At 48.9% G+C, this 25407-nt stretch overlaps 1 protein-coding gene across 2 annotated transcripts in view; it reads left to right on the forward strand.

Annotated features, from left to right (window-relative positions):
* Window positions 1–25407, forward strand: part of ITGA11 (integrin subunit alpha 11) — a 122720-nt gene that overhangs the window by 68926 nt on the left and 28387 nt on the right. For both annotated transcript variants that reach the window (XM_019725629.2, XM_074327510.1), the window contains exons 6-12: window positions 5060–5187; window positions 6286–6434; window positions 9243–9387; window positions 9887–10052; window positions 11408–11478; window positions 20246–20390; window positions 22307–22455. In XM_019725629.2, coding sequence (XP_019581188.2) covers window positions 5060–5187; window positions 6286–6434; window positions 9243–9387; window positions 9887–10052; window positions 11408–11478; window positions 20246–20390; window positions 22307–22455 — 953 coding nt within the window. The remainder of the gene's footprint in view (window positions 1–5059; window positions 5188–6285; window positions 6435–9242; window positions 9388–9886; window positions 10053–11407; window positions 11479–20245; window positions 20391–22306; window positions 22456–25407) is intronic.

Below are 25407 nucleotides of genomic sequence, written 5' to 3' on the forward strand. Positions count from 1 at the left end.
TAAGTCAGCAGGTCTTAGATTAGCCCCAGGGTGGGTGGGTGTGCGTGTGTGTGCGTGCGTGCGTGTGTGTGTGTTTCAGTGGAGTGTTCAACCATGTTTAGGAACCATAGACCTAAAGCAAGATTCTTCCCAAGGTATCTTTTCTTTTTTAAATTTTTCAATTACAGTTGACATTCAATATTCTATTAGTTTCAGGTATACAACATAGTGGTTAGACATTTATATAACCTACAAAGCGATCCCCCCAACAAGTCTAGTACCCTTCTGACACCACACAGATATAATATTATTATTTATATTCCCTATACTGTCCTTTACATCCCTGTGATTATTTTGAAACTGCCAATTCGTACTTTTAACCCCTTTACTGTTTTCACCCAGCCCTTCAACCCCCAATTTGTTTGTTCTCTGTATCTGTGTTTGTTTCTGTTTTGTTTGTTTATTTTGTTTTTTAGATTCCACATATAAGTGAGCTCATATGGCATTTGTCTTTTTCTGTCTGACTCATTTTACTTAGCATAATTCCCGAGGTATCTTAAAAAGAAAAATTTGAAACTGTAAAAAAAAAAAAGGGCAACAAAATGGCAGAATAGATAAACACTGTGCCTACTTCCTTCTGGGAACAAATTTCAATTACAACTAAATCATAGAACAATCAACCTGGAGAACCATCCCAAGTTTGGCTGAACAGGAGTTTTATAAGTAAGGATAAAAAGAAGCCACATTGAGACTAGTAGGAAGGGTGGAGACGCAAAACTGACTAACCCCAAACCTCAGTGTTGCACTTGAGAACTGGGAGGGATATTTCAGACACGGAGGTTCCCCCCAGAGGAGTGAGGGACCCTAGCCCCACACAAGCCTCCCCAGCCCAGAGTACTGGTGCCGGGAAGAGGAGCACCTAAAACATCTGGCTGTGAAAAACAGTAGGGGTTCTGACCATCCAGATGGGATGGAAGGCGGTAGGAACCCCAGGGATCCTCTTAAAGGACCCACATGCAGACTCACTCATGGGCACTCACCTTGGGCTCCAGCGGAGGGACAGTTCCTCAGGGAGTATTGGAGACATATGGAGAGCAGACTGAGTTGTGTTCCTTCCCACAAGGGCTGGAGGACAGTTGGCATTTTCGCTGTGAGGAGTCCGCTTCCCATGCAGTGGGCAAGCTGGCACCATCTTTCCTGTATTGAGTCCGCCCCCTACGCTTACGGCCAGATCTGAATCTGATTGGTCTGACGAGCTCCGCAGCTCCACTGCTGACTCACTGGGACCCCGCCCTACCCAACTCCCGCAACACCTGAGGCACTTTCTCCAAGAGCAGCCAGCCCCACCTGCATTGCACTGTTTCTTGGAAAACTGTCAGAGTCCAACAGAACCCAGGCGGCAGCAACTGGCCTTGGTGTGCTCTGAGATGTTTGCTGAGTAGCTTCAGGCTTAAAACTGGCACCAAATGACCACAACTCTTCCCACTCTAGTGACTCCCTGACACCCTGCCTCACCCAACTTGCATATCACAATAGGCTTTATTAGTGGCTGAACCTCAAGGGAGCTGGCAGGTGGCAACAGGCCTCATGGTGTCCTAGCATCTTGCAGAGCTACCCTAGGCCTGGTACTAGTGGCAGCCATCCTCGGTTCACAGCGTGGCCTCTCCCATGTGCCTCCAGGGTTAGCGCAGGCAGCAAAAACCCTGCAGGTTGCTTTGTAGCTCCTACCGAGTAGTCCCCAGCTGGTCACAGGCAGCAGGTGATCTGGGCCTGCACTGGAGCCCCTCCCAAGAGGGTCCCAAACAAGATAAATCCAAACAGGCCCACACCAAGACACATTATAATTAGAATGGCAAAAGTTAAAGACAAAGAGAAAATCTTGAAAGCAGCAAGAGACAGGCAACTAGTTACTTAGAAGGGAGCTTTCACAAGTTTTGTCAGCTGATTTCTCAACAGAAACTTTGCAGGCCAGAAGGGATTGGTACAAAATATTTAACGTGATAAAAAAGGAAGGTCCTACAACCAAGATTACTCTACCCAACAAAGCTATCATTTAGAATCGAAGGACAGATAAAGAACTTCCCAGACAAGAAAAAGTGAAAGGAATTCATCATCACCAAACTAGTATTACAAGGAATGTTAGAGGGATTTCTTTAAGATGGAAAAAAAGATCAAAATTATGAATAATAAATTGGCAATAGCTACATATCTGTCAACAACTACTTTTAATGTAAATAGATTAAATACTTCACTCAAAAGACATAGGATGTCTGAATGGATAAGAAAACAAGACCTGTACATATGCTGCCTACAAGAGACTCACTTCAGATTGAAAGACACACACAGAGAGTGTAAAGGGATGGAAAATGGTATTTCATGAAAATGGAAATGAAAAAAAAAAAGCTGAGGTAGCAATACTTATAACAGACAAAACAGTTTACAACAAAGGCTATAACAAGAGACAAAGAAGGACCCAGTAATCCCACTTCTGGGTATTTATCTGAAGAAACCCAAAATGCTACTTCAAGGTAACATGTGCATCCATATGTTCATTGCAGCATTGTTTACAATGGCCAGGATATGGAGGCAGCCTGGCGTCAATGGAAGAAGGGATAGATAGGAGGTGGTACATATACACAGTGGAACATTGCTCGGCCAGGGAAGGGAATGGGTTCTTGCCATCTTCAGCAGCATGGATGGACCTGGAGGGCATCGTGCTGAGTGGAGTATGTCGGACAGAGAAAGGCAGATGCAATGTGATTTCACCTATACATGAAATCTAAAGAAAAATAAACAAAAAGAAGAGAAATAAACTTATAGATGCAGAGAACATTTTGGTGGTTACTAGATGGGATGGGGGTTGGGGATGAATGAAAAAGGGGAAGGGATTAAGAAGTACAAATTGGTTGTGACACAGTAATCATGGGGGTGTGGGGTATAGCATATGAAATATAGTCAATAATATTGTAATAACTATGTATGGTGTCAGATGGGTACTAGATTTGTTAGGATATAAAAAAGGAAGGGAGTAAAAAGTACAAAATGCTAGTTATAAAATAGTTGTGGGGATACAATGTACAGCATAGCAAATACAGTCAATCGTATTGTCATAACATAGTGTGGTGTGAGATGGTTGCTGGACTTATGGTGATCACTTCTTTAGGTGTATGAATGTTGAAAAACTGTGATGTTCACATGACACTAATATAATGTATGTTAGCTATGTTTTAATAAAAAAATCTTTAAAAAAGAAAGAAAGAGAGGGAGGGAGGGAGGGAGGAAGGGAGGGAGGGAGGGAGGGAAGAAACGAAAAGAAAGAAAGAAAGAAAGAAAGAAAGAAAGAAAGAAAGAAAGAAAGAAAGAAAGAAAGAAAGAAAGAAAGAAAGAAAAGAGTGATCTTGGGAAGACTGAGGGAAGCTCAGCAGACCAATTCTCTTCATGACAAGCCTGTGAAAGTGAAAATGAAGGATGTCCTGTGATGTAATATAACATGGTCAGAAAAAATATGCCCCCAAATTCCTAATCAACCCATAATTCATTGTTGTTCCTTTTAAAACTCAGTATCTAAGTGCAATTTTAACCAAATCCATGAGATAATATAAAAACATTTTCAAAATAAGAAAAAAGAAACAAAAATAAATCAGCAATAATAAATGCATGCTTAAAACATGCTTAAAAGTCAAAGAAAACTGGTCCCTACCCCTAGATTACAAACTCTTCCTAATGAAGGAGTTTCTGTCTGTGTCACATCGGTGGCCCCATCACACGGTGCTCCAGCACATGGCAGAAGCTCAGTCCACATGTGTTGAGCTAAACCAAACTGGGAAGGACAAAGCGACCAGGCGCTGTCAGCCTGGAAGTGTTGGGCCATCCCGTACACAGTGTGCAGATGGGACAAGAATGTCACAGCTTCTCCTAAAGGACAGGTGATGCTGAGCATCTGAATCACCCAAATGCTTCTAAGATGCTCCCCAAACACAAAGTGTGTGACAGGAACCTGGGCTCAAAGCCACCACCTTCCTCTCTCTGAGGAGCACTGCCTGGAACCTATGGCACCTTCATGATGCAGAAGTTGCTAGAAGGTTCACACACAAAACCTCCTACCGTACATATTGCTGTAAAGTAGATTTCATACCAGTGTAAAAATTTTCCAGTAAAAATAAGCAAACGCCCAATATTTCAGTATGATAATAATATAGTATAGTATAGATCATGGCATATCATATCATGTCTTATTTCAAAGTAACCCCAACCATTTGCTCACAGAAATAAATTCCTTAGATTTTAAAGAAGTTTTTTTACATGTATTATGGTACCCGTGTTTCATTAAGTTTTTTGTTGGTTTTAATTTGCTATTAATATTAAAAAATATAGAGAGAAATCTTTATGCTCAGAGTGGAGATACAGGCATGAGAACTAAACCTGATGATGTCACTGCCACACTAACAAAGTGGTTTGCTTTAAGGAAATAGGATTGGCTAAGATTTCTTGAGCACTTACTTTGTGCTCAGTCCTGTAGAAGCATCATCTCATTAATTCTCATGACAATCCTCTGTTATCATTATGCCTATTTTATAGAAAAGTGATACCAGGATGTTAAGTGATTTGCCCAAGGTTAAAGCCAAGAGTCAAACAGATTCCACACTTTTAACCATGACACAAACCACCCTCCTAAAAAGGGAAACCCATTCATCCAGGCTGACAGTGGTAAACGCCAGCCTGCACATTACAGCAAAACAAATGATAACAAGGTACTGCTGTGGGCATTGCTGACTTCCTCAGAAACACTGACCCACTGGTGGTGCTCGGTCCCTGAGGAGCAGAGGGGTCAGGTGTAATTCGAGCTTCATTCAGACAGCCAGCACGGAGTGGTGGCTCAGAGCCAGAAATGCCTGGGCGCGTCATTCACGTTGCCCAAATAAATGTCCCACCCCACACGGCGCCCCAGCCCAATGCACACATGTAATTACACACATGTAACAGGTCCTTCTTCTATTGTCCTTCGGACAATCATCCGGAGAATCAGAGCCTTGCAGACACTGGCTCCTTGGGTAGCTGTGACCGTGTCTCCAATTCCCAGGGTGCCAGACCTACATGGACATTGTCATTGTCCTGGATGGCTCCAACAGCATCTACCCCTGGGTGGAGGTTCAGCACTTTCTCATCAACATCCTGAAGAAGTTTTACATCGGCCCTGGGCAGATCCAGGTGAGCGTCTCTGGGACTCTTTCCTCCTCCGAGCAGGGCCCACAGCCATGGCAGATGCTTCCTGGGGATGTGGGGAGAGCACCTCTACATGTGCTAAGAAGGTGTAGGTGAAAGGGCAGCCATCTCTGCTGGATTCATCATGGGAGAGTTTGGGGGTGGGCGCCTCACTTTGAGGGTTAAACTATCAGGAAAGAGTTTGACCTGCTACAGAGTGAGAAGGAAGGTGGGAAAGGTCGAGTAGCATTAGAACCTTGCTGAGTGAGGCACCGGGAGAATTAGCCACATTGATCTTGGAGAAAAGACCGGGGAGGAGGTCATAGCTGCCAACACATATGTGAAACACTGCCTGGCCAAAGAGGGGGTAGATTTATTCATACTGTTTGGGTGGGCGAAACAAGGACCAATGAATAGAAGTTCCAAGGTGACAGATTTCAAATCTGTCTAAGAAATTATTTTGTAACAATTAGAGCTATTAAAAAGGGAGTAGATTTGTCATGAAGCAATGAGTTCCCCACAACTGGAAAATCATCTTTTAGGGTATCATGGGTGGAAGTCCAGCATTAGAAATGCTCTTGTACTAAATAAACTCTGAGCCCATCCAACCGTAACAATCTACTGTTCTAGTCTTACTGCAGGTCTTTAGAGGGTGTCTTGTTTGTTTGTTTATTTCGAGGCTATTAATATTGTCAATATTGTATCAACCTTGGAATAAAAGAAGCTCTTCCCTTCCAAGTTTTAAGGAACCTTAGTTCCAGAGTTTGGTGAACAATGCCATGGTCCTCCTCCCGTGCTGTAGACTTCAATTCTATGCTCAACTTTTGTCTTTTTAAGCAAGAAACTTAATCTGTTGAGCCATTCTTTACATCAGTCTCCTCTCTTGATATGCACCTGCTTCTTCTCTCACCAAGCCACACATTCATTCCCAGAACTTTGCAGAACCTGCTTCCCCTCCGATGAGTGACTCTCCCTTGGGAAGGTCCTTCGGCCCCCTCACTCCTGAACAGTCACAGACAGAATGATGACTCCAGGGAGGCTCGCCACCATAGGCCTAAGTGCCAGGGGTCAAGACGTTCTGTTGCCCTCTCCTCTAACTTGCAGGTTGGAGTCGTTCAGTATGGAGAAGACGTGGTACATGAATTTCACCTCAATGACTACAGGTCTGTAAAAGATGTGGTGGAAGCTGCCAGCCACATTGAGCAGAGAGGAGGGACAGAGACCCGGACAGCATTTGGCATCGAATTTGCTCGGTAAAAAAAAAAAAAAAAAGAAAAAAGAAAAAAAAAATTTTGTGTTAAATCTCAGATACCATTCTATTTCTATACTGCTACATAACAAACCACCACAAAATTTAATACCTTGAGACAATATTTATTAATCCCTCAAAGTTCTGTAGATTGGCTGGACTCGGCAGGTCAGCTCTCTCTTGGGTTCTCTCATGTGGTTGAATCTGGTGTCAGCTGGAGGTTCTACTGGACTGGACACCCAAAATGGCACACTAATCTGACTGGTAGTGATGCCAGCTGTTGGCTGGGAACTCAGCTGGGCTGGCAACCTGACCACCCACACGTGGCCATGTGGCTTGGTTTTCTCATGATGTGGCAGCTGGACTCTGAGTGGTAGCATCTCAAGAGCAAGCTTCCCAAGAGACCCATGACCTAGCTACAGAGGTCCAAAATATAACTTCTGCAATAATCTATTGATTGAGCATGTCACTAGGGCCAACCCAGATTCAAGGGGAAGAGCTTCTGTTTCTTGATGACGGAATGTCAATGTCACATTGCAGAATAGCAGTTGGGATAAGGATTATTGTTGCAGCCAACTTTGGGAAATGTGTTCTACCACAGTTTGGGACACTAGGAACAGACCAATAAACAAAACAGATGCTATCCTGCCCTCGTGGAGCTGACATTATAGAGGCGAGGCAGATAATACATACATACATAAACAAACAAACAAACAAACAAACAAATAAATAAAGTAGTATGCTAGAAGGAGATAAAAGCTAGGGGTGGTGGGGGAGCATGGTAAAGGCAGTCAAGTAATTTTGAGAGGGCAGGTTATTCAATCAGCATTAACAGAGTCATCAGAGAAGGCTTCATGAGAGCTGACATTTGAGTGGAGACTTGGAGGACATGCGGAAGTTGGCCAGGAACGTACCAAGGGGGAGCGTTCCAGGAGAGCTGGCCACTGGGACAAAGGTGCTAAGATAGAAGCCTGGTGGCTCCAGGATCAGCCAAGAGCCCAGTGTGGGTGGAGAGGAGAAGGCAGGAGGAGGCGCTCAGAGGGATCACGGGACCAGATCACAAAGGCTCTAGCGGGCCATTGTCAGGACCTGAGAGAAATGGGAGCCATTGCACATTTCGCCCAGGAAGCAGACATGACATGACCTACTTTTCCACAAGATCACCTTGTTTTCAGATTCAAGAAATCTGTTCTGATTATAAAGCTCTAACTGATCTCCTGGAACTTATAACACGACTTACAAAGGAACAAATACAAGTCCTGTGCACAATACGAAAATCACGATTTTAAATCTGATGACTCATACCAATATTTACCCTGTTACAGATTCATACAGATATCCACATTATTCCACTGTGTAAAAATATGGTCCTGAAATTGTCTTTGGCTCTATAGATAATTTAAAAAAAAAAAAAAAACACCCTGTTTTTCCCCTACGATTTTTGCATGGAGTTTTGTTCCTGAGCCTGGCCCTCTAATGAGGTCATCAAAGTATCTAGAGTCTCCTTTGAAGGACTAGCAGAGTTCTCCTTCCACTGGGTCAGAGTTAAGCCCAAAATCTGCTCCAGTCATGTCGAGTATGCCTCTGCCCTGCTTCAGTCCACAGCTCATAAGAAGGGTTTTTTGTTTAAGTCACCATATCCAGACTATCACAGAGCTGCAGGAGAATGGCAGATGGTCTATTTCTCTTAACTGGGAGCTTCAAGATGCTCTGACCTAATTTATTCCAAGTTTTGTGAATTCCTCAACATCTAAATCATGCACGTCAGCTCAACAGCTTGCTGTGTAACAAAAGATACCTCTGGTTACCAAAGTGTTGGGGTCTGGAGACCCCTGGCATTGTGGCTTGAACCTGCGGGTCAGACCCATGAGGAATCCTTGCAGAGTCTAAGGGTAACATTTACTTTTAGATCCATATTGGAAAATTCTACCTGCTGGGCCAGACTCGGGCCAGACCATGTCTGCCCTTCTCAGAACCTCACAGAAGGTTGGCCACAGAGGCACCAAGAGCCAGTGATGGTTCAGGAGCCAGTTTTCTGTGCTTCACAGATGGGTTGCCAGCTGCAAGAGCTTTACCACAGCATTGATGGTCAGAGTGCCAGTCCCCGCCCCCATCCCACCCCCTGGCTAGATTGCCCCACAGGCAGGCCAAGCGTCTGCTCCTGGCACTGAAAACAAAAAGCGAGAAAGAGGAATATTTGTCATAGAATTTGATATTTAATAGTTCCCAAAATAGAATCAAAGTTTTCCTGGTGGGAGAAATCAGAACTTTGTCAGGCTTCATTACACGGATTTTATGGATTAATGTTGTTTGGGTGTTAAATTACTCCGACACAGCAACTTTTCAGGACTTAGGGAAGTAGTTCTCAACTCTGGTGTTTATTAGAACTTTTGAAAAGTACTGGCGTCCAAGGCCCCACCCAGAGATTCTGATTTTATGAGTCTGGATGGGGTCTGAGCATCACTTTTGTTGTTGTTTTTTTAACTCCCCAGGTGATTCTAACGTGCAGCTGAGTTTTGAACCACTAACTTAGGGCCTCCGTCTGAGCCTGAGTTGTGCCCCCCCAGGCCCACCTCACCTCCTCTGCTTAGCCAAAATAGCATGGCCAGGACCCTCGAGGGACTTTTTAAAGTCACTTTTTAAAGATAAGCAGTTACAAGATCCGTGTGAGCAGTCATGGCATCTCGATCTGCTTGTTCTGTGGTTCAAGGTCCCAACACCTCTTGGGTTGCTGGACATGGGTGGTTTGGCCCAGTCTCTGGCTGCCCCATCCCAGCCGCCCTTGTGACGTCGCCCTGTGCTCGGGTTCTAGGTCAGAGGCTTTCCAGAAGGGCGGAAGGAAAGGGGCCAAGAAGGTGATGATCGTCATCACCGACGGGGAGTCCCATGACAGCCCAGACCTCGACAGGGTGATCCAGCAGAGCGAGAAGGACAACGTGACCAGATACGCCGTGGCCGTGAGTCCTGCCCGACTGCCCTGCTCCCCGCCCCCGCCCACATGCTGCCAGCTACCTTGGAGAGGCTCTGCCATCAAACCCCTGAGGACCCTAGGGGGCATTTTCTGGGCAGTGAACAAGCTATCCAAGCCCTCAGAGGGGCCTCTTGTGGTTTAATCTGCCCCTTAAGAGCACGTGGAGAATCTGTTTTCTGCTCTGCCCGGGACTATCCACAATACTTGTGGGTTTGTTTTTTCTTTTTCTCCGTTTCTAGGGAGGTTCTGAAACCTCCAAACTAGAAACCTCCAAAGCCTTCCAACCCCTGGAACCCTATCTTAGAACGGGCCTTATCTGGCCTCTACTAGAAAGTCCTCTACTAGAAATGCAAATGGGACTTCGAGGTCTACTCCCGGCTACCAAAGCAATGGTTGCAGCCAGCCCTGGGCCCAGGGTCAGGGGCGGGGGTGTGCGGGGAGGTCCATGCGATGTCTGGTATGTCGCCCTGCCTGTTCCCTGGCAGGTCCTGGGCTACTACAACCGCAGAGGGATCAATCCAGAAGCTTTTCTAAACGAAATCAAATCCATCGCCAGTGACCCTGACGACAAGCATTTCTTCAACGTGACCGACGAGGCAGCCCTGAAAGACATCGTGGACGCCCTGGGGGACAGGATCTTCAGCTTGGAAGGTGAGCGATGCACCGAGAGGGCTCCACGCTCCTGGGTTCACACCAGGCGCCGTTCCCCGTGAAAGCCAACCCCACAGAATGGAATGGTTTAGCAGGAGTCGTCCCTTCATGATAAATGCCAACACCTGAGTGTCACTGGGCTGGACATGAGGCTGTGCACCTTACAAACAGCCCCCTACCCCACCCGGAGGTGGTGGTGCTGATTGCCTGCTGCTCTTACCACCGAGGAAACTGAAGCTCGAAGGAGCTGAGTGAATGGCCAACGCACCCACAGCTTGGGAAGGAGTTGGGGTTTGAACGAGAATCACCAGATTTAGGAAATGTAAAATACAATATGTGTGGCAGCCGTCTACTAAAAAATGATTTGTCGGTTGTCTGAAATTCAATAACTGAGCGGCCTGTATTTTATCTGGCAACCCTAGTTTGAACCCTGCTGGACTGACTCCAACGTCTGAAACACTTAACCCCTGACTCCCACTCCACCAAAAGCGTTTTTAGCAGGGTCCCTTCAGATTGCCTCCCTCCACACAACTTCAACTCCGGTTTTGACTTGCTCAGATCTCATTTGCACTGTATATTGCTAGAGAGGGCCCTTTTCACTCTGGGCTTTGCCATCTGGGAGGATTGTCAAGAGGCAGAAAGCAGCATCCCAAAGCTGAGCAGTCTGCAGCACGTTGGAAATGACAAGCTGCAGACACACACATGAAAAGAGACAAAAACGGCCCTCACAAAAGAGGCTAAAGGAATAGAAAGTATGAACCTGAGTTTTGACACTCACACTAGAACTGAAATATCTAAATCAGTGTATTTCTTCTCAAAATGGTTGACTAGAATGACAAGAACATTGGCTCCGATGACAATGTCAGAGTGGCCTCCATGGGGAGGGGCTTTCAGCACACATGGGGTCTCTTATGTAATTCTCCCTCCTGAGGGTTGATTTGAAGTTTGAGAACCATCCAGAAGCATCTGGAACCCAACCTAGTGAATAATAAGAATGAACAAAGAAGGAAATCCCATTTCTTGCCAGAAACCATTTCTTTCCACACACTTCTCTTGATCTTTCCCCTATTTTGACCATCTTATGGTATATGCACCCTGTGGTATGTTGCCCAAGGCCTTTCCAGCAGGGAGAGAGCCACTAATGATAGACCCACATGATCACCTGGAAGGTGCTTGGTGCCCCCCTCACAGGCTTCCTGCCACAGGGGGCAGACTAGACTGAGCTTAGACTCATGGTCCGGCTCACCTTCCTGAAGATGCCCCCTGAGAAATGGGTGCTGTGGCTTGAGCTGCAGGTATGTGTGGCACTAAGCAATCAGGTATGGAGTTGATGTCTTTCTGTCCCTGTGTTTCAGGCACCAACAAGAACGAAACCTCCTTTGGGCTGGAGATGTCACAGACGGGCTTCTCCTCTCACGTGGTGGAGGTACGGACGGGTTTAGAGCCACCCTGCCACACACTGAACACTGTCAGTCATCACCCTGCCTTTCCTGGGCTGGCTCTTATCCCCTTTCTCTCTTTCTTGGGGTCTCTCTGCCTCCCGTTTTCTGTGGCTACAAGAGGGAAGTCAAGGTCTTCAACTTACAGTAATGTGTCTCACCCTCCCTGTGCAGGGTGCTGATAGCAATGTTTTCCCCAGGACCAAGGGTCCTGTTCAATTCACAAAGCCTTGTGCAAAATCTAGACCAACAGGGCAAAACCAATGGCATGTGCTCTGATAGTGTCCATGCATCACCAAGGGGACCTGTGCGTTCAGGACCACAGCCCTGCATCTGTTAGGAGGGTGTTCAGACATGTCAGGTGCTGTCTGGCAGGTAGCCCATGTAGGCCCCATCTCGATGTGAATCAACATCAGGTGGCAGAGGTCCCAGGTGGGCACACAGTGTCACATGCGTCATGTTGTGTCTGGGGCTCTGTGTCGCAGGCCCAAAGCCCTCAGGCTGTCACTCACCCGCGACACACTTCACCTGGTACTGATTCGCAAGCTGAGGCCAAAACCTCCCAGGATTGCCAGAGGGGCAGAGGAGTCGATACCTGTGAAAACATTTTATAACCTGTTCAGGTATAAGCCCAGCCTGGGAGGACCACATGCAAGGGAGTGACACGTGGGGGACGCCCGGACGTGTTGGTATTAGCACGCACCCTCGTGGAGGCTCTGGTCATGCTTTAAACAGACAGCTGCCCCAGTGTGTGAGAGTGTTCTGCCCAGGCTAGTGCCATGGGAACGTACTTATGCCTCCTAATTTTCCAGAAAAGTCCTGTTAGTCCTTCCCACTTACATATCACTTTCATTATCACACTGAGTTCTCCCAGCTCCTCTATGAGATGGATAGAGCAGGTCTCCTTGTTCTCAGATGCCACATAAACAAGTCACAGAAAGGTCGAGTGAACTGCGGAAGTGCTCTAAGTGAGAGAAATATTTGTCTCATGCTTTCCCCCCCACAGCAGCAGCTGCTCCATGAGACAGTATGGAATCTAAGGGGGTTTGAGTCAGAAATTCCAAATTGGAGAGGAGGGGGACACACGCACAGCATGCAGCAGGCAGATGGGCGGAAGCCTGACTCCTGCTTAGCTTTTCCTGAGCAGCATCTGGCTGGACAATCCTGTGCCAACTTGAAAACAGTCAGATGCATGTGTAACTGCCCTAGTATCCTAACAGTCGTGTTATATGTACAGAGCACTTTACATTTTTCCAGGAATTGGACATTCCTGTGCCTCATTCCATGCTCAGAAACAGCCCCACAAAATCAGCAGATGGTAATAGTTGTCCCATATTAAGTGGTCACATCTGCAAATTTTTCCAGTGCTTTCTCCTCATGCTGGACCCCTCCCAGGAGGTGCAGAGGTGAGAGCCCATCCCATAAGAAGCTTGCAGTCCAAGAATAAGGAGCTGGCATGAGGAGAGACGAGAGCATCCCACACACAGGCTGGGCGGCGAGTCATGTGCTCCTGCAATACTAACCTCGGTCTCCGGACTCTGGACTCAGGGCTGATTAGAAAATTGAACAAAGAAATCCAATTTAGTTAAATCCAACAAGCATGTGTAAAATACAACTAGGGACCAAAAGGAACCGGAAATTCATCTTGCCACCAGAAGTCGACTTGCAAACAACTCAGAACAGCAGGCCTCACGTTTGAGAGTAGGATAAAAGGAACTATAGCTTTCCCTTAGGTAAAAGTGTACAACTGCAGGCGCCCCCCTCCATGGAGCCCTAATGCTACTCCAGGTAGTGTGTGGTCAGGGTCTTACAGAAGGAAAGGCCCAGGCTGAGGGAGGGGCTGTCAGGGAAGGATCTGGGGAGGGACTGGCTCTTGGGCAGGGTCCCGAGGACAACGATTTCTGCAGCCATGGGTGGCAGTGAGTGGGGAAGGAGAAGAAGTTTATGTCCACCACTGGGGGAAATCGGAGCACACACTTGGGCCAGCCCTTATGTTGGAGACAATGAGAGAGTGTGAATGTCCCTTGTTTCCTTTGTGCATTCTACAATCGTTTTTTGTGTGTGTTTTTTTTAGAATCTCCCTGTGTATCAGGCTCTGTACCAGGCACTGGGGACGTATAAATAGATAGAGATTAAGGTAACATTTCAGCTGACAGCACCTCACAGTCTAGTTGGGGAGAAAGACTCTTAAATAATAAGTTCTGTCTCCTTCTTCTAATACCGTGGTCTGTGTATGCCCAGGAATTGGGGAACCTGATGAGAAGGGAGGTTAAGATCAGCTTCAGTACTCGGGGCCTCTTGAGCTGAGCCCTGAAAATGGCTTAAGCAGCTCAGTGTGTCAAGCAAGATGAGTCCTTGCAAGACCAATGGGTTCTCCAGCTGCAGGGAGGAGACCAGCAGCTCAGAGTCCCCAGCTTTTTATTTAGGTCAAGGTCACGCACTGCCCTGTGCAGCTTCCTCCACATGCCCAACTCTTTTTCTATCCCCAGGCGAAGAAACCAGGTGCCTGCTTCTCCTTATCCTGTAGGTACAGACTGATTTGTCTATCACCCTGAGTCTTGTTTTCAAGTGACAAGCATCTGAAAGATTTTATCTGATAGGACTTTGAAAGAGAAGATGATTGCATTTGAATTTGAGACTCCTTAATACTTCAAGAAAAAAGAATACCTTCTAAATCTGAAGGAATGGTGCAATGATGGTGGGTTGTCTGGTGCTATGACAGGCCATCGGGTCGTATTTTAGAGCACAGAAGTTTTTCAATGCCGGCCAGTGATGCCATTGTAATTGGCCACAGCCGTCCTGTCCCTGGGAGTCCAGCTCCATAGCTCTCGGGGTCAGTCAGACCTATCTGGAGATGGGATACAGGTGGGTCCATCCTTTTAGCTTTGCCCAGATCCTGAGTCCAAGTGAGTCCATCTCGTGGATAAGCCCCAGGCTCCATCTCACCCAGCAGTGCTCCACCGACAGCCTCAAACAACTACTTCCTATAAATGTGCTAAAGGAGCCTTCAGCTACCCCCGGCCTGTTTAGTTATGTCCGAGGAATGGTCTCTCTAGTCCTGGGGGAGGGACCCAGTAGAATGTTCTCAAATGACAGAGAAAAGGCCCAGAGGCTTATCACCTGCTTTGCTACCATCTGTCCAGCAAGGAAACCATCCTTTGAGTTAGGAAGGATAAAGCAGCAAGAGGAAGGAGGGACCACAGCCCAGGGTAGGAAAAGAGACCCTAAGATATCATGTGGCCACCCAAAAGCCCAAGGCTCCAGGCCACAGAAATTGCATCCCATGCTGATGGCTGAAGGTCAGAGCCCCTGGGGAAACTGAGAGAGCTGGAGCCAACCCAGGAAACTCTAGTCTTGATTTGCAAAAAGGAGAAAGAGAATATTCTGGAAATTACCATCAAGAAGACCATTTGATCTAATTACATTTGATCCTTGGTCAAATTCTAAAACAGACTTTTAAGCCAATGGTTCCATTAGCATTTGGAAATGCATGCAAAGGTCACTAATAGCTGGAATGGCTTCTATTAATGCTGGCTGTCTACTGAGGTTGTCAAACTGAGTAATCCACAAGCTATCAGAAAGCTTGCAGAAGGGACCCATACCTCAAGGGGGCATAGGCTCTAAGAGTCTATAATCCCAATGAGCCACAGGGGAAGGTGTAGAGACAGAAGAGGGCCGTAAATAATTGATGCCCTTTGGTGATAGACGGAACCGCTGGGGAGCTTCTCCTACACAGAAGCTCAACAGAGGAATTTCACATTGACTGAGCCACACTGCAGTCCATAAATCTCCCCCCACACCAAAAGTTGACAGAAGAAAGCAGTTTTATTAAGGTGGATCTGTCTACACAAAAACCTTGGTAACCCACCCAAGACACGAGGAGCTCATTTTTCCTGTAACCTACACGTGATGATTGAACACCCTCCTCCCTCTTCAGCCTGTACCCTTGCCACAGGCCCTCCTGGGATTGCGGACTGGATAGCTAAGGTTATTGGCTATTATCTAAGGTTCTTCGTTGTTAAAGCCTGAAAGCTGTAATCTTTCCTGAGAGTTTTGTATATGAACTAGTTTTGCATATCTGATTCAATCCAAAACGAAAGAAACTAACCCATATTGGTGAAATGAGAAGTGGAGACCTAGAGACTGGGAACCCCTCCCGAGCTCCCACAGCCCTAAACTGCGGACTCTTCCCCTGCCAGGGAGGGCAGGCAGTCAGGGCTATCCGTGGGCCCCTCCCGTGTGGGCCCCTCCATGAGGCCAGGATGTGGTAGCCAAGATCTGCCAGCATGCTGTTCCAGATCGTTTGCAAGTTGGCTCCTGACGGCAGGAATCATTTCCGGGTCACTAGGGTCCTCCTAAGTCCAACCCCACGTCCTCAGGCTGTGCCCTGTGTCCAGCATCCCACCCCTGGGACTCATTCCCAGGAACTGAGCAGAGTAACCTTGCTTCCAGCAGCCCACACACTGAAGGGCTCCTCTCCGCAGAAAGGTTGAGGGCCTGTGTCTGGGGTTTTTCTGCCCAACCCCATCTAAACGTCCTGGTTCTCATCCTTCCTCAGGCTCCACTTTGAGCTTTTTGAAAACAAATTTTCTAATGCCAGCCAGCATCCGACTAGTTAAATCCAACTAATTAATCCACCCTCTTACTGATACATTTGCCTTAGAAGGGGCTCTTGGGAATAGAGTCCTGCCCCTCACACAGGTACCAGGGAGCCACGGGGGAGCCTGGGGAGGAGGATGCCACTCAGTGCCCTCTCAGTGGCCTCCCTGCACACCAGCACGCAGGACCACCTGTGACCACCTCCACCCGCCCCTGCAGTCCTGCCTCTCCAGCACCAAGAAGAATGCTGGCATCTGGCATTCTAATTCCACTACTGCCGGGCAGTAGGAAAGTACTGCCTGGCTGTGTCACCTCAAATTATTTAACCTCTCGGAACCTGTCTTTGAGTAGATAGACGTCTGAAATATATTTGAGGAATTGAATCTTGAGGCTTGGAACTGAAGTGTACATTTTGAGACTTACTAATAAATCAAGTAAGGTTTTCTTAAAATCCTTTCCTAACTCCTCTATGCCCTCATCCCCTCCCTCAGTTGGTCACCCCTTCCAGTGAGCACCAAAATAGGTTGTCCTTGCCTCCATCAGGCACTTCTCAATAGTGGCTGTAAAGACTCATCTGTAGCACCAACCTGACTGTGAAATCTGAGTCTTTGACTACTGCCTCCCGGAAGTGCTTTACGGGTGAATTACAGAATGAGAAGAACTGCTGTGTACCAAGTCCTCAGCAGTAGCTAAGCACATTGCTAAGAATTAAAAATGCTAATTATCCCAACAAAGCAACTGAGGAACCTGAGGCTCAGAGAGAGAGAAACTTGCCCAAGGTCACAAAGCTAGACGCTTTAGAGGTGGACCTGGAACTCAGGAATGTCTGTCTCCAGAGCTCATGCTCTAACCACCAAGCCAGGGATTCTCAGCCTGGCCCTATTGATGATTCAGGCTGGATGCTTCTTTACTGTGGGGCCGTCCTGTGCACAGTAGGTGTTCAGCTGCATCCCTGGTCTCCACCCACCAGATGCCATAGCAACCCCCACACAGCCCCAGAGCTGTGACAACAAAAACTGTTCCCAGGCATTGCCAAATATTGCCTGGGAAGCTAAACAACCCCCAGTTGGGAACCACTGCCCTAGACTACATTGCTTCCAGTATGGGGATGGGGCCCAACCCTGGCCGGGACGTGGATGGGCTGGAACACAGGGCCCGGGGAGATATAGTCACAAGCCCAGAGAGCATTTAGCTCAGTGGGGAAGGCAAGAGTGCTGCAGAGGCCAGGTCAGAGGGCCGCTAAGAGCTGAGCTGGCAGGATCTGATGGTGGCTGCTATGCTCAGGTGAGTGTCAGCACAGGCTGTCCTCAGGGAGAGCACAGACTCAGCCTGACCTTCTGAGGGCTGGCCACCAGTCTGCGTCCTCACACAGAGCACCAGGAAGGTCAGCTCTGTCGAGGGCCCATGTGTGCACGGCCCCCCAGGCACACCCTGGTAGTATCTGGAGGGAACCCAGGGGGCCCGGCAGGAGAGGCCATACCTCAGGGAGCTGGTGGCAGGCCTGGAGCCTGGGACTCGGCTCTTCCCTGGAAGGCCCTGCTGCTTGTTCTCCAGCTGTGCTTGCATGCCTGGCTTCCTCTGCCAAGACTTGGGCCCCACCCCTCCAGATGTTTTCCAAACTCAAAACGTCTGGGCTCCCCCAGCTGGGAAAAGATTGTGACATGGGGAAGTTTGCTCTGGTGGCCTTCGCTTGCTCTCTCAGCCAGCCGTCTCCTCGTGGTGCACCCTGTCCTCAGTGGGGCTCTCCCTGGCCCCCAACAGACCCCTCTCAGCAAAGGGCCTCCCACCAGGATCACAGGCCTGCACAACTACCCCGGCGTAACATGGCCTAAGGTGACAGCCTGTGAGCCATCACCCAGCCCAACGCTGCCAAATCCAGAAGCCCCAGTGGAATTCCCCAGCCCCACACGTGCTGAGTCAGCATGGGGACACTGCAGCATCCCAGGCACCTGGGTTGAGCCAGCCCTTCTCATACATCACAGAGGCTTCCAGTCATCTGCAAAGCCAAAAACCCATCTTCAAAGGCCTCTCCGTTAAAAGAAAAAGCCTGGTCTGAGTTTGCGAACGTGAACTTAGCAGGCAGAGGGAGGAAAGGAAGAGAGAGCGGTGAAGCCCAAACCTTGCACTCCTCCCAGGAAGAGTCTCTGACGGAAAGTCAAAAGTGAAATTCAGAGGCTCTGGGAAGCAAATGGGTATTTTCTCCTCTCAACACATCTCCCTGTTCGAAGTCCCAGCCCTGCCTCTGACTTGCTGCGTGACCTCGGGCAAGTCCCTTTCCCTCTCTGAACCTTGGGTGTTCATTGGTCAAGTACAGAAAATGAGCTGGCCTCAGGCAAATGGGTGACTGGATGAGAAAGTGTTCTGCAAAGAATGGAGCACACCCCGTGTTCGAGAACGTTAGTGGTGACTTTGTGGGCAGAGAGTCCTTGAGGCTCTGGTCCCCATCCTGGCCCCGGCAGGTTGTCTGACTCTCGCAGGCTGAGGCTCAACCAGAGCAGAGGGAAGAAAGCTAATCAGAAAGCACGATGTTGAACACAACCAAGCACATCAGGCTCTCCCAAGAGCAACTTATTTACAGTCGTGAAAACACTACCTGAACAGTCAGTTCTACCTCTAGAACATTAGGATTTTTAACCATTTGGTAAGATCAACTTTACTCTCTAAAATGACATGTTGGAAATTAAAAAATGAAGCTTGGCTTAAGGCTTACAATCTTGCCCTCTCCACTGCCACCAAGGACACTAGCACAATGACCCTGTCTGTGTGTTTAGCTCGCTCTGATTGTCCCAAGGCCAGAATCATAGTTTTCTATCAGAACCATTGCTTTGGGGGCGAGGGGAGATTGAGTGCCTTGGGCCCCGACTGGTGGGAGAATCACAAATCCAGATAATCAGCTGAGTTTAGGAATGCTCAGTGGGAGAGAGAGGTGACATCACCAGCTAGTGCTTTAACAGCCCAAAGCTGGGATATAATCCGCTGCCCCACACTTCAGCTTGTAATAACCAAAGTAACCCAGGCGGGGGTTACTGCTTCCACCTCCCTCCTCATCCGTCATTGTCCGTACTCACTTCTCTTTCCCTTCTAAGTACTTGCTGTTTGTCTTCCTGTACCCACTAGTTACATGGATTGTTTAAGGAGGTGCAGTGGTGGTGGGTAGGATACGGGGGCAGCCAGAGAGTGAATGGACCCAGACTTCGAGAAACGACCCTGGAGTCGGTAACACTTCCTCCCTGGGAGCCAGAGCTTCCTGTCTTCCTGCCCAAGAATCGCAGCATCCACTTACCCTACAGCTCTGCCCTCGGGGGTTAGTTGTCATGGATGCAGCCCTGGCTCATCTGTCCAGACTCATCTTGAGCCGCTCTGCCCCGTCTCACTCCAGAGCCATCAAACAGTGTTCACGTCCTTGAAACCAAAGGCTCTAAACTCTCTCCAGCCTCAGGGCCTTTGTACAAGTTGTCGCCATCCCCTTCAAGTGTCTAGAAGTATCACTTATTCAAAAATGCTTTTCCTGACCCGCATCTCAATCTAAATTAAACTTCACAGTGGCATTTATCACATCCTTCATCACATTTATCAGTTTGCAATTATTATACATATTTGCATATTTGTTTAGGATCTTTGAGCTCCTTGAGGGCAGGGATAATACCCCTAGCACCAAACAGGTGTCTGGCACAAAGTAGATACTCAGTGAGTTTTTACTGAAAAAAATGAAGAAGTAGGATTTATACACAGGGAAGCAACTCAGACACTGCCAAGGAATGTGGAAGGAGGCCACGTGCAGGGGCATAGCTTAAAGAAGTGTCAGAAGGGAGAAGTAATGACAAGAGATTTCCTAGAGGGGTTCTGAAGCCCAAAGGGGAATGAAGGTTTGGTCCTGGATCTGGAGTTCCTTTCTAGAATATTACTTCTTTCCTAAGATCCTATCCTTGGGATCAGCTTGACCCATTCTGTGCTAAGGATGAGTAGGGGCAAGAAGGTCCTTGGCTCATTTAAAAGCCAAGAATCCTGGCTAGAAGTTAGGCTGTCAAATAATGAATTCAGGACAAGGTACCCAGAGTGACTGGCAGATGCTTCATGGTGCAGGAGCTGGTGTGGCTTCCGGGGAGAGGCACCTGGTGGGGTACAAGCTGATGTGTGTCCCCTCTCCAATGTCAGGACGGGATTCTGCTGGGAGCTGTTGGCGCCTATGACTGGAATGGAGCTGTGCTAAAGGAGACCGCTGGTGGGAAACTCATTCCTCTCCGAGAGTCCTACCTGAAGGAATTCCCTGAGGAACTCAAGAACCACGGCGCCTACCTGGGTGAGAGCCAAGCCAGGGCGGCTGATGGGAGGTGGGCAAGGAGGGGCCTCAGGAGAGCCAGAATCCACCCACACGCGATGCAAGGGGACTGTCTGTGAGCGTTCTGTGCTGATTCAGACACAGGTGAGGGCCATCACTTCTTCAGCCTGGAGTCCACCACGCCCCTGCCGGCGTGTGATAGGCTCTCAGTACGTGGGTAGCATAAGTGACAAGCCATGCACCCATACCTGCAATGTGCTCCAGTGGATGCTTCTAGACACTCCCCCTCCTCCCAGAAGACCCTGATGGGTACAGCCAGGCTGAAGGACCCTCATAAGACCCAACAGTCTGGCTTTAACCACAGTCACCACCTTGGGTGGAGGTCCCAAGGGAGTGCCTCTCCTCCTCCTCCTCCCTCTGGGGCTCATTCAGTGAGGGCAGTGTCTGGGATCTCTGGAAGATTCCTCCCTATGTGCCCCAAGGAAGAGAAGGGTTTGGGGAAGAAGACTGGGAGACTAGGCTGTCTGCCTCCACACTGAGGGAGCTGTATGGCTCTGGCCAAGGGTCCTCTTGTCAGGCCTTCAGGGAGGCTGGTCCAGCTTTCAGGGTGGCCCTGCCTGCAGATCAAAGAGCCACATGGGAGCTGAAGCCACAGCCAACAGACCGCCACAGCAGGAAGTTCTCAGTGCTGCTTAGAGCTTTGAGAGTCAGCTCATACATGGCCCCAGGGCATTTGGCTCCCAGGCATCTCCTACCACTAACGTCCCTCCTTCTGAGAAAGCCCGAAAGCTCAGAGCCTATTGAGAACGCTTCCAGTAGTATCACTGAGGGCTCAGCTCAAAAGAAATCTCTGCTCCACACCGGAAGGCTAATCGAAACCTAACCTCACATATTTATGGTTGTGCTAAATACACAAGCACGTTAGCCACCCCCATGCGGTGTCCAGGCCTTTACTGACCTGGCCAGTCCCATTTCCCAGAACTCACCTCCAAGAGTCAAAAATGTGTCTGGATCCACAGTAGGCAACCCTACTGCACCCTGGCCCCGGCCACTGAATCCGCTCATCTGTGCATCCTGCAGCCCGCCACTCTGGAAGCAACCCATGGGACCCAAGTGACAGTGGCGCGCGCGCCCACACACACACACACACACACACACACACACACACACACACACACGGAAAACAGAGATATCCATTCCCCAGAAACAGCCCGGGAACTGCCAACAGGTTTGACACCCATCTAAACACTGGGATCCAGTACCCAAGCTCGTCTGGCAGAAAGCAGAACTCCAGGCTGTGCACATCTGCCAGGGCCCCACTTTCAAAACAGTTGCCCAAAGATGCTCCATGTTCACCTCCCAGTTGCTGGGTGGGCAACTCAAGAGTCACAGTGACCGAGCAACACCATCCTGAGAACACAGATTGGCACCTTTCCAAATAGCCCCTGGATTTCCATGTCTTCCTCTTTTGCATGGCGTATGTGTGGACTGAGAAGAACTTGGGGGCCCCCTCCTCTGAGTCTGCAAAGCTTTGGAGCTGCAGGAATCCCTGAGATCCTTACACCTGCGCAGCCAACACTAGTTTTCATAAACCACTTAGAAGGGGTTTATGGTAATGAAAAGCATACTGATTGGTCCCCAAGAAAGACAACTGGTGGGGACAATATAAAATGAAATGTGGTTAGGGTCCGCCCTTCTCCTTCCTCCTATGGGTGAAGGAGAGGACGTATACATTCCAGGTCAGCTATGCTTTCTAGTGGTCCCACCTGGCTTCCTTTATGCCCTCCAGCCAGGGGTGGGGTACAGGCCTGGGACTGACTGCTTTGCGTCACCACGTCTGCCCGGCCTGCAACCGGCACAACTGAGCTGTTCCTCAGGCCCTGGCGAGGCCTGAGAGGATGTGGGGCCAAAGACCAGCCTCTTTCCTCCTGTGGCAGGGTACACAGTCACATCGGTGGTGTCCTCCAGGCAGGGGCGGGTGTACGTGGCGGGAGCCCCCCGGTTCAACCACACCGGCAAAGCCATCCTGTTCACCATGCACAACAACCGGAGTCTCACCATCCACCAGGCCCTGCGGGGCGAGCAGGTAGCTAAGGGGGAGGCTGGGAGGAGGGCGGCAGAGGGGGCAGGACAAAGGGAAAGGCTGGGCTGGAGGGGTCTCTGGAGCACATCTCTTCCCTCTCAGTAGCACTGTCCCCAGACCCACAAATGTCCTTCCTAGTTGGGGGGCATTACTTCCTTCACACCAGCCTTGGAGCTGGACAGTCCCATCCCCAGAGAGCCAGACCCTGGTCCCTGCTGCAGCAAAGACAAGCTGGAGAATTCGCTTCTCTCCATTTCATGGACCTGATGTCTCTGGTGCATTCACCCACCTTCTGCCCCTGAATGCCAGCTTCTGTCTGGTCGTGTCTAGAATTCTGAGCTAGAGGCAGCATCTAGGCTGTGGCTTCCCAGCCTGGGCTGCCAGGGTCCCTAGGGACCCTCAAGGGGCAGGCATGTTCCTCAAGCCACCTTCATGCTGCCAGAAGTGGGAAGAGTTGTGCATCCACCCACATGAGGCCCTTTGGTTCCTGAAGATGCCAATTTCTTTCCTTTTCCTGGAATGGTAACAATTCACAATGTACATTGACCAATGCCACTGCCCTCCTGGGATGTGGTGAGCAACCAGGCTGTGCTTGCTGCTAAGAGTCTCCTGGTGGATAGTCATGAATGCAAACTGGAAAGCTATGATAAGACTCATTGGTGGTAAAAAGATCAGAAAACAAGGGTCTGATCCTAAGCCAAGGAAAATCGTGGTCCGGAGAAGCAACATAGCTTTTCCAAGGTTATGGAATGGATTCGTGGCTGGGTCAGGTTCAGAATCCAGAACTCTTGGTGGGCATTCTGCGTTATGCTACCTCGTCATCCCTGACAATCCCAAACCCAGGCCTCAGCCCCTCCTGACTGGCAGCATCCAGCATCCATGGCACCCTGGGCCTGAGCTAGGCCCTGCCAAGGTCCTTCTTATTCCCAGCTCCCCCTCAGCACTCCAGGGCCTGGAGATAGTTCTGTCTCCTGCCTTGTCTACTGCCTTTGGTCTGTCCCCATGAGGACAAGCTCCTCACTGGGTGTAACCTAAACCCCTCCAGCTGCAGGAAGCCATCATTTCACCATCCCTCTTCCGTCTCAAGGGCACTGCCCTATCACCCAGTCTCCACTCTGCCCACCCACACTCCACCCAAGGCCAGCTCTTTGGGGAATTCAAGGCTAGACCTTGAGAGCTAGAGAGAATTTGCTGATTAATTTATGACATTTTTACTGCCTGGTTCCGCCTCCAACATCCGAATGAGAAACCGCAGTGCTGAAGGCAGCTAAATTAAGTGGATTCCAAATCACGGTGACCCACATAGCTGAGGCCACATATTTAGACAAATGTCTCCCTCCCTCCCCCCTTATTTGCTCTCTGTCTGCCTCTTCATCACTTTAGGTGGGCACAGCTCTTCCCTCCCCCACCCTGTGTTTATGATTTCCTTTTTCTCTCTTCTGTATTTTTATCTTTCTCCTCAATTAAAAGCTGTTCGTGCTTGAGGATAGATTTCTTCTGTAAGCACCCAAGCCAGGAGGTGGCTGGGGTAGGGGGAGTCACAGGCCCAGTTTGGCTGTGACAAGCCTAACCTTGGACACGTGACTCAGGTTCTCTGAGCTTCTGTCCCTGCCCTGTAAAATGAGGACTACAATCTCTCCTAAGGAGCGTGAGGCTCACACACACTAGCATGCGGCTGAAAAGGGTGTCACACAGGTTTGGTCTGTGGGAAGGGCTCCTTCCCTTTCCTAAGTGACCCACTGGTCCAATGAACACTTACTGAGAAGCTGCTGTGTGCCAGGCAGGATGCCCAGGCCTGGAGGGAACCCAGCAGGTGCAGTGCCCAGCCTCACAAGGCTCCTGTGGAGGGGGCAGATCCTGGTGGGAGCAGTATGGGGCTAGGGCAGCTTTAGGAAGGGCACTCGCTGAGGGATGGAGTGGGGCAGGGCAGGGATGCTTCTAACAGCAAGTGACCTCAGGGATGGTAGACATTCAAGGGGAGGGAGGAGGGGAGACAAGAGAAAAGTATGTGCAACCCAACCAGGGCAGGGGCTTCTGAGGAAGAGAAATCACTGGTCATGACAGCAAGAGGTGTGGGAGCTGGAAGGTGAGCGCAGAGGCTGGGGAGGGAGGGAGGCAGGGCCAGCAGGGCACACGGAAGAGTTTGGGCTTTTTCCCAGAAGCAAGGGAGTGGCGTGATCAGCTGCTCCAGCCACTTTGGTCACCCAGGGCGATGGATTAGAGGGGCTAGCCTGGAGGCAGGGGACCCGTTAGTTGGTGTCTGACCCAGGGAAGAAGCAGCAGAGGAGGGAAGTAGGTGGATTGGGGCCGTGTTTGGCAAGCACCAAACAGAACTTGCTGGAAGACTTGCAAGTGAGAGAGGTAGAGGGTGGAGCCAGGGTGGACCCCCTGATACTGGGTGGATGGTGTCCTCACTGAGGTCGGGAGCACAGCACTCAGGGTGGGAGAGGAACACAGTGAGTACTCAAATGCTGAAAAGAAATCATAATTTGCCATACAAGGTGCTAATCCCAGAATTACTTGTGACTTTAAAAATTGAAGCGAGCAAATTGTCCAACAATAGGGGACTGATGAAACACATGTGACACATGCATAATTTGAAATATTATGGAATCACCAATGATTGTGTTGTAGGAAAAAATAAAATTCTCATGATCCATTGTTTTATTAAAAAGATAAACTATATATATACATAGTATGATGCCAGATTGGAAAAATAAAGCCATATACACACACACAAACAAGGCATACACTCTAGAGAAAACAGACTAGAGAAAATACCCTAAAACGTTCATGGTAATTATAGCTAGATGTTTGGACTATGGGTGACTTTCATTTTCCTCTCTAGACTTCTTTTTTTATATTGCTTGTTTTTTGCCATGATAATGTATTGATTACAAACAGAATAAATAGCAATCGATAAAATTAAACAATGGAAAGAACAAAGAGCTGAGG

Source organism: Rhinolophus sinicus, linkage group LG03 (genome assembly GCF_036562045.2).
Source record: "Rhinolophus sinicus isolate RSC01 linkage group LG03, ASM3656204v1, whole genome shotgun sequence".
Lineage (NCBI taxonomy): Eukaryota > Metazoa > Chordata > Mammalia > Chiroptera > Rhinolophidae > Rhinolophus > Rhinolophus sinicus.